The sequence below is a fragment of the Acyrthosiphon pisum genome, chromosome A1 (genome assembly GCF_005508785.2).
Source record: "Acyrthosiphon pisum isolate AL4f chromosome A1, pea_aphid_22Mar2018_4r6ur, whole genome shotgun sequence".
Taxonomy (NCBI): domain Eukaryota; kingdom Metazoa; phylum Arthropoda; class Insecta; order Hemiptera; family Aphididae; genus Acyrthosiphon; species Acyrthosiphon pisum.
Window position 1 is genome coordinate 23,468,092 of NC_042494.1, and position 9,037 is coordinate 23,477,128.

The 9,037-nt window shown below is 25.6% G+C and overlaps 1 protein-coding gene across 2 annotated transcripts in view; it reads left to right on the plus strand.

The window, feature by feature from the left end:
- The window catches only part of LOC100576054 (neuroblastoma-amplified sequence), a 37,933-nt gene extending 29,175 nt beyond the window's left edge, over positions 1–8,758 (plus strand). For both annotated transcript variants that reach the window (XM_016802004.2, XM_029486822.1), the window contains 23 exons: positions 188–313; positions 384–528; positions 589–895; positions 1,454–1,712; positions 1,792–1,923; positions 1,992–2,126; positions 2,189–2,340; positions 2,407–2,586; positions 2,673–2,772; positions 2,842–3,014; positions 3,223–3,335; positions 3,422–3,600; positions 3,684–3,874; positions 4,413–4,478; positions 4,543–4,700; positions 4,758–4,969; positions 5,204–5,370; positions 5,481–5,842; positions 7,072–7,220; positions 7,313–7,428; positions 7,867–7,984; positions 8,081–8,200; positions 8,263–8,758. In XM_016802004.2, the coding sequence (XP_016657493.2) occupies positions 188–313; positions 384–528; positions 589–895; positions 1,454–1,712; positions 1,792–1,923; positions 1,992–2,126; positions 2,189–2,340; positions 2,407–2,586; positions 2,673–2,772; positions 2,842–3,014; positions 3,223–3,335; positions 3,422–3,600; positions 3,684–3,874; positions 4,413–4,478; positions 4,543–4,700; positions 4,758–4,969; positions 5,204–5,370; positions 5,481–5,842; positions 7,072–7,220; positions 7,313–7,428; positions 7,867–7,984; positions 8,081–8,200; positions 8,263–8,544 (3,942 nt within the window). In that variant the 3' untranslated portion in view covers positions 8,545–8,758. The remainder of the gene's footprint in view (positions 1–187; positions 314–383; positions 529–588; positions 896–1,453; positions 1,713–1,791; positions 1,924–1,991; positions 2,127–2,188; positions 2,341–2,406; positions 2,587–2,672; positions 2,773–2,841; positions 3,015–3,222; positions 3,336–3,421; positions 3,601–3,683; positions 3,875–4,412; positions 4,479–4,542; positions 4,701–4,757; positions 4,970–5,203; positions 5,371–5,480; positions 5,843–7,071; positions 7,221–7,312; positions 7,429–7,866; positions 7,985–8,080; positions 8,201–8,262) is intronic.
- The last annotated feature ends 279 nt before the right edge of the window (positions 8,759–9,037 follow it).

Genomic DNA, 9,037 nt, shown 5'->3' on the forward strand with positions numbered 1-9,037 from the left:
TTATCAAAATAATACTTAAAAAAATTAGCTTAATTAAACTATTTTTATTATTAACAGATTGATTTTTGATGCTTTTATATCATAACATATTTTAAACTTGCATTGCCAATTATACCATATTATGTTTGAGATGCTGAGTACTCGTTATATGATATTATGCTATTTTATTTATCCTGATATTTTACAGATACAGGAAAAGCAATACGAAGATGCATTGCAACTAGCATTGAAATATAATATGGATAAAGATTTAGTTTATAAGCATCAATGGTGTAATAGTTCAGTTCTAGAAGAATCTATTATTAATATTTTGGTAAGTAAAAAATAAAAATAAAAAATAAAAAATAAAAAATCATATTTTTATTTTGTTATGTGCATTTAAGAGCAAAGTATCTGATAAGCAATGGATTGTGCATGAGTGTTGCAACAGAGTTTCAGAAACATTAATTGGAGCAAAGCAATTGATTGCATACGGCTTAGAAATAACTGATTTCTCTGCATACCTAAGTATAGAATCTGAAAACACGAGTATGTTTAAAATTTTCAAAATTTGATTTTATTTTAATTTCTGAAACTTTGATAAATCAGGTACATTCAGTCAAAAAGGTAAAGAATTTATAATATCAAGATTAAAACTCTTAAATTACTTGGATAAACTAACTACTTATGAAATGGTATTGAAAAAAATGGATGGAAACAGTGAAGCCCTTTACAGCGCACGCACATATAAACATCTTAGAGATTTGAGTCCTTTACAATGGGCTTTGCAGTTGGCTAGACAGTGCCAAGTTGATGCAGTTTCTATTGTTTTTACCTACTACAGTGATCATGTTATTCCATACTGGTTGGACATATTGAATGATTTTCCAGAGACTCTAATGCTGAAGTTGTACAGGTATAATTTAACTTTACAAATAAGTGCTCAACAAAAATGTATGTATTGTTGCGCCTGTCCTCTGAACTGTAAATCTGGAACAAGAATTGTAAATAATTCATGCATTGAAAAATTTCCCCTTATATGAGTTGTCACTTTGATTACATTAGTTAACATTTGATAAGTTCTAAACCTATATATTATTATTATATTTTAAATAAAGAATAATAAAAATTAATATAGTGCTGTCTGATAATGTGACAAGTTTTTCAGTCCTACATTTATTGGAAATTTACATTATAAAAATATTATTTAACAATTGTTTTTTGCAAAACAATTTTTTTTTCTACTGAACTAGAGACTATTGCTTTGTATTATTGACATAGTATTATGTTGATTAAATAACAAGAAATAAAGTAAATACTCAAAATAACAAATAATTTTGTTTAATCTTGTGATTAAAAAAATAAAAAAATAAAAAAATAAAAAAATAAAAAAATACTTAACTTGAATGACTGGCAAACTGTAAAGTATAGTATAAATTTTATGAATTAAATAATTTTTTCTTTTATAATTTAGACATTTATTGCCAGTTTGGGATCCATCTGAAAAAAAAGTTATATTATTAGAATCGAAAATTTTAAGAGAACTTGATTGGTGTGAGTCTGATAGATTTAAATTATTAACTGGCACTTTTGAGAACATAAAAACTGTTTCTTTAACTGAACATGACCTCATTCATTGGTATACAAAAAGAATTAGAAACATTGAGTTATGTACTAAATTAGTCCAACATACGTTAGAAATGGCCACCATTGCTCGTGAAAATAACATCAAGGTAAAAATATAATTATTTAATATTATTTTTAATGACATTTTATATTTATAAATATACAAACAAATTTCCAATTGTGTAGGGGTTAGAACAATTGCATGAAGATTTATCCGTTCTAGAAGTATTGGTATATGAAGTGGGCTTAGAAAATATGTTTTTGGAAGATATTGAACAATTGAACACTTTAGAAAAAGCATCATTGTTTATGTCAAGGGTTTGTAAAATTAATTTAACTATTTTTTTTTAAATTTTAAATGAATTCATATTTTTTAAACTTTGTAGTGTGATGACAATTTGTTCTTGAATAATCTAACAAACTATTTCTTACCATTTATTCAAACTAAAGCTGATACATTTTATTTGCTGGAGCAATATCTTATACAGACTAGTCAAAGTTCATTAAAAAAATTATCACAGGTAATTATTTAAATGAATAATTGTTGAAAAAATTAAAGTTTTTAATTCTATAGTAATTTTAGTATTTCGAGTATGTCCAAATTAATGGTTGGTGTATAAATGTATCAGATGAAGCAAAAATTGGTTTAGGTCTTAAATGCATTTATACTTACACAAGAACTGATCAATTAGATGAGGCACAAAGTATTGTTTTGTCATTGTTAAAAACTGTAAAGTAATGTAAAAACAAAATGATTATTTAATTATTATCCATAGTAAAAACATATTATTTTTATCCTAGAAATACTGTTGAAAATAGATCTAATATAAAAAAACTTGAAGATACTAAGCAAATTATAAATGCTTCAAAATTATTACTAACATATGGTATAAGATATCCTCTTAAAGTGTTGATTGATAATTTGACCAACATTGTTTTTTTCCGAAAAGTTATGATATCCATATGTGAATATACATCAATGTAAGAAATATAACAATTTAAAAAAAAATGGAAATTAATAGTTATTATATATTTTTTAAACTAGCTATTTTAATTATTTGTATTAGAAATAATCAAACTGAAAAGTATTGGTCAAATGTGCTTGGTGATTTATTAAAAATTGCAGAGTTATGTTTCCCGTCACTTTCAATTGAAATATGTTACGAGGTAAAAAAAAACAATTGATTAAAATGTTTGTAACTTTGTTGATATGTAACTTGTAATTAAAATTTTTAGGAATATGTCAAAATGCTGTTGGGTAGTCAAAATCAAAAAATAATACCATTAAGTAAAGATGTTTTATTGGGTAAATTACCAGAGCACTTAAGTTTAAGGATTGTTAAAGACACATTTGATATGTATTTCGATCGAGCAAAGTCTTTCAATGATGCATCAATGGCTTTAGCAAAGTAAATAGTCTAGGATTAATGATTCCTTGATATTTTCTATAGAATTTAGTTAAAAAATTATTATTTCAATTATTAATATTTTACGTTAAAAGTTTATCACAAATTCACAGCACAACATAAAACCTTTTAAATAATTTTTTTAAAGTTATTATAATTTTATAGCTGGAATAGTTTATAATAATAAAAAAAAATTAACTATTATTTTTAGATTATGTTTACAAATTATACCTAATGCCGAAAATTTACTATTACATGAATGGAATTTAATTTCTGCTATGACAATATTTAACACTCTTGGTACCAAATTACTTCCAGTCCAAGGTAAATATTTTATTTAGTAATAATGTAAAATTATGAATATTATTTATAATATTGTATTAATATATATATATATAAATATTTAATAGTGCGTCAATGTAAAAATAAATGGAAGTTGATAGACATTACTATATCTTCTAAACCAAACAATTATACATTATTGAAAAAGTTAATAACATTAGCTAACAAATTGGATATTAAATGTCACGATAGCTTCATTTCTACCGAATCCAATATTTTATTCAAATGTGCTATGGTTGCATATCAAGTAATATATTGAAATATATATTTTTTTATGTTCTGCTATGCATGATGTATAGGAATAATTTATTTTTACGTTCTTTTTTCTAGGCTAATGATTTGAAATTTGCTTCTAAAATATGTGTTCAATTGATGGACAAAAATGAACCATCAGTATGGCCATTATGCATTGAATTAGGAGTACATAACGATATTATCGATATTGGTTTGAAAATAAAAGTTTTGTCATTTGCTGTGCTTAATTGTCCAGTGGAAAAAATTGTTTCAATTATTGAATTGAGGTGATTTAATACATATCATTATGGTATTTAAAATTTTATTTTTGTTGCATATGTAACATATAACATGTGTATACACATATAACATATATACACATGTAACAGCAATTCTACATACTGGATTATATCGGGTATAGTTTTAATTATAATTAATATTAGAGAAAATTTACATATTATCGAACTTGTGGAAGAGGATATAAACTGTACGAGCGGAGTTTTTATTTTGTACTTTTCTCTCAAAATGAGTTATACTACTTAAATAATTCATTTTTTCAAATTCATATTAGTCGTTTTAAATTCAATGCTCGGTAAGAGTAAAAATAAACCTCTATGAATTCTATAATATGTACATTTCCTCTAATATTAAATGTAAGTAAACTAGGAAGAATCAATATGTAAATTTGCAATGTTACGAGTATGTAAGTCAGAGACGGCATATTCTGAAAGGTATAGGCATGTGGGGTCCTCTTAAACAACTCTAATATTTTAATAATTTTAAAATTTTAATTGCTCAAGTGTTTTGTTTGGTTTTAATTTAAAGGAAATTATTGGAGAATGAAAATACCGAACAAATAATTGGATGTGATTCTCAAATAGTAGTTCCAATGTTAGTATTTTAATGACTTTTATTGTTTTATAAAATTATTAATAACTCATGTTTTTTAAATTAGAATTAAAAATATCAATTATCTCGCTATATCAAATAACGAAAGTTCATTACATTCAAATTGTTCTAATTGTGTTGAAGTTAGCCTATCACATGATGAGTTATTATCCAATTTAAGAGAATTGCTTACTGTCTCGTATAATCATTCAAATTATGACCAAGGTAAATTTTTATATCGGCTATCAAAAATATATTTTATATTTAAATTGTATTTTGTAGTTTTGGCCATTTATGGCTTCAAATATCTTGGATATGATTCAAAAATGTCAGTATTATGTTTTTTGCATATATCAAACGATAGTATTGTAGACGAGTGTTTCAATTGTTGCGAAGGAGTTCTTAGTACTAAACTAGCATTATATATTTATGCATTACGTTATGCGCATAAAGTCATGCGCAATGTTGATATTTTTAAAGTACCTACAAATCAAGTATGTAATTTTTTTTAAAATAAAAAATAATTGTATAAGAACAGTAAAAATTATATATTGCATTAAATTAAGTAGTTATATTATAATGTAATCATGTAATAATAGTAGGTAGAGTGATGAAAATTGTTATAGTTGCCTAACAAAAATATTAAATTTAAAATAATTAAGTAGGTACAACAAAGTAAATGTTTAGTATAAACATACTGTTATAAATAATTAATTGTTATTTTTTAGTTGATAAAAGAAGTTATGTCTGACTTAGATACTCAATCTTCAGTACATGATCTTGAAATAGGAAATTATTTACGTAAATATGCATTGTTAAATAGTAAATGTGCAAAAGGGTTAGATTTGAATGTAAGCCCAGAAGAAATGAATAAAGAACTTATAAGGATGGCTGGGTAAATTTTTTTTTTAATTAAAAATAAAAATAAAAATCATTATTATTTAAAATCATTAAAAATAATTTTTAATTTTTATTTTATTGAAAAAAATTACACTTTTACTACAGAACTGGTCAAGTAAAACATTTAGAAAAAGCATTGGAAATATGCCATAGGCAATCATTAGATATAAATGATAAGTTATTGTTAGAGTTTTTAAAACATTGTTTACACACAATACCTGCAAGAAATATAGAAGAAATGTTAACAACAATGGAATTCAATAGTTTGATTCAGAACAATAAACAATTTTATAATAGTTATATGCTTGAGGTTTATGAAGACGTGCCTGGAACTAATCATAATGTTTTAATTGCCTACTATACTGTGCTAAATTGTATTAATCCTAATGATCACGGACAGTTTGAGGAGAACATAACACCTATTCAGCATATCAAACTGCTGAAGAGAGTTCATAGTACTATTCCAGGTAATAATTATTAACTATTAAAAGAGATGCTACACAGATATTTGTAGTCTCTGTCTTACAAGTGCGTAACATAGTAAATATACGCTCAGCAGATCTTTGTTTGTTTAAAAATTAGAGTGAATCAACCTTTTATGAACATTTATGGTAAAAACATTATCTATGTTTGTATGTGGGTTTTTATGATAGCTCAGTTTTAAGTTAGTTATGAGCATTTTAATTTATGCTATATGCCTATATTAGGTTTGTTCCAGCACAGTGTTGTAAATGAGTTATAATTGTTAAAAACATATACTGAACGCGCATGCATCTAAAATAATAAGTTTGCAACTAGAATGAATTAGTGTTCTGCTGGAACAGTTTTTGGCTGTAAAAAGTTTCGATTTGTGGTTATTATCATTTACCATGGTATATTATTGTATTAACCTATAGATTGTACGACTACACTCTATGTACTACGCTGAATAAATAAAACAAAAATTGACGTTTCACGTTGTAGGCATGCCCGAAACATTTGACTGGACATTAAACTCCCAACAAAAAATTATTATTTCTAACGTGTTTCTAACCTGTTGCAACGCTGATGGAACCTTAAAACATTTTGTTAAATGTTTTCGATTTGATCTGCTGGAACACATCTTTCGCTATGCGCATGTATGGAACGTTTACAACACTGTGCTGGAACAAACCTAATATATACGCATACCTTGCTAAAAAATTGAGCTATCTTAAAAAACTCACTTAAAAACACACATAATTGTCTCACCAACAAGTTTCATAATATGTCAATTCACTCACATTTTTAAAGTAACAGAGCTAAACGTGATCTGCTGAGCTTAAATTTTCTATGTTATTCAATTGTAAGACAGAGACAACAAATATCCGTGTAGCGTCCCCTACAGTGCTTCTCAACCTGGGGGCTGCGGCTCCCTAGGGAGCCCTGGCTATATGCCGGGGGGGGGGGGCTTGAAATATTTATTTCATTTAAAATATTTTCGAATATTTAGTTATTATAAAACATTATAACTGGCCATATTTATTACATGTAAAATAATAATTGTGAAATAGTGCATGTAAATTTAGTATATCATTAAGAAAAAATAAATTATAATTTTGATTGAGGGGGGGCTTTGACAGTTTTACATTAAATTTAGAGAGCCCTATAACAAAAAATAATGAGAAGCACTGCTCTAAAGAATACACAAGTATTATAAATTGTTGTTTTGTTATAGATATTGATTATAAGTTATTGTTAAACCCTGAAACTACCTATGAAACATTTTGTATGGCCCAACAAACTGGATGTAGTGCTCCTGTACTAAATAGATTGTTGAAAAGTCTACCGGAGAAAATACAACATTGTATAAAACTATCTCGTTCTGTTAGTAGATCTACTTATTATATTTTTTAATAATTAATTTAATTTTACCAATTACAAATGAGTAATTGTTTCTTATTAAAATAATATTTTAGACATCTTCAGTGTCTGATGTCTGTCAAGATAATGTGGATTTCAATCAGTTAATACAACAGACTAAATCACCGGCGGATGTTGATAAAATTGTTAAACTATTATCTCAGGCAAACGAGTAAGTCTCATGCAGTTAGAATATATTTTTTGGTAGGACATATTTTTATTTTATTTAGGTGAACATGTTGTGTAAATTTAGGACCAATATATGTATATGATTTAGGTTTATCGATAAAAAGGGTTATGATATAATTTAATATAATTCATTAAAATGTTATATTATATATTTTTATTATAACTTATAGATAAATCTATTCAAAATAAATGTTTACATTGTTTATTTTTGTGTAGAATATAAATACATTATTATTTAATAAGTGTCTAATAGACAATAGTATGAACATTTAAAAATCAAACAGTATTTGATAATAATCTTAAATTTCAAATTATTTTTTGCAAATATTGTAAATATTATTAGAAAATTAAAATGATAAATATAGAGTTCTATCACTAGTAACAACAACAAACCTTACATATAAATTATTTTGATTTTCAGATTTAATGAAGTATGGATTGAAGCTTTGAAGCGGTTATTAGTGTTTCAACCTCACGAGTTTCGAATTTCAATATCTGTACTAAAATATACCTGTAGTAAACACAATTTTACTAAACAGGTATGTTATATCTTTAATAAAATTACACTTTTTAATTTTATTAGAAGGAGATTAATTTAAACTTGATTATATTAATTTTTTGTGTTATTTTTGCAGGAATTAGAAGACTTTAGTAGTATCCCAAATGTAAACATTATTTTACTTTATTTGTTTTATTTATTATCTGGTGAAAGTGCTGTAGAAGCAGCTGCTATAAGTTTTTTTAAAACTAATCATGTAAGTATTCACATTTCACATATGAGTATAATATTTTTTTCTGATATAAATATTGTGTTAAGGTACTGCCTGATTTGGTATTGGACACTATTCTTGAATATGGTCTGGTAGAACAATTGGTTGAATGTGAAGAGATGATGAACAATCTTACACGTCGAGCATTAGTTGGGAATAGTGGAAAAAATTGCCGATTAGTCTGTGAGCAGTTAGCCTCTACTGGGCGTAGTTTGTTGGCAGGTTCGTTATATTTAAGTCACAATGGTGTGCCAGCTGCATTGAGAACCAATGTGGCTGCAAGAGAAATATCTAAAAGCTATTTAGGCAGAAATACAAAAGATAAGTGAAATATTTATGTATGTTATTGTTGCTTTATGATTTATTGCATTAAAGGTTTTTTTATTGATTGTATTTTATATTATAATATATTAATATGTATAATTTTATTTAATGCTTGGATCACACACCAAAATATGTTGTACCTATTTAAAATTTATGTATTACTAATTTATTCAATGTTTATAATATTATTTTGACTATTATATAAATTGTTTTTCATTCTGAACAATGAATGTATTGATTTTACTTACAATGATGTTTGTTTTTGAAACATTTTTTTTTTCATTCTGTCATCATCTTTTAGTGCTGTAAAAATGCTTAAAATTTTGACATTGAGGGTGGTTTCTCCCAATTTTTTCAAAATGTGTTTTAGATTCTGAGTGAAACGATGAATGTATTGATTTTACAATGATGTGTGTTTTTTTTTTTATTTATTTTTTATTTTTAATTTTTTTTTGTGTCTGTCATCACCTTTTAAGACAGTAAAACTCAGTAAAAGTG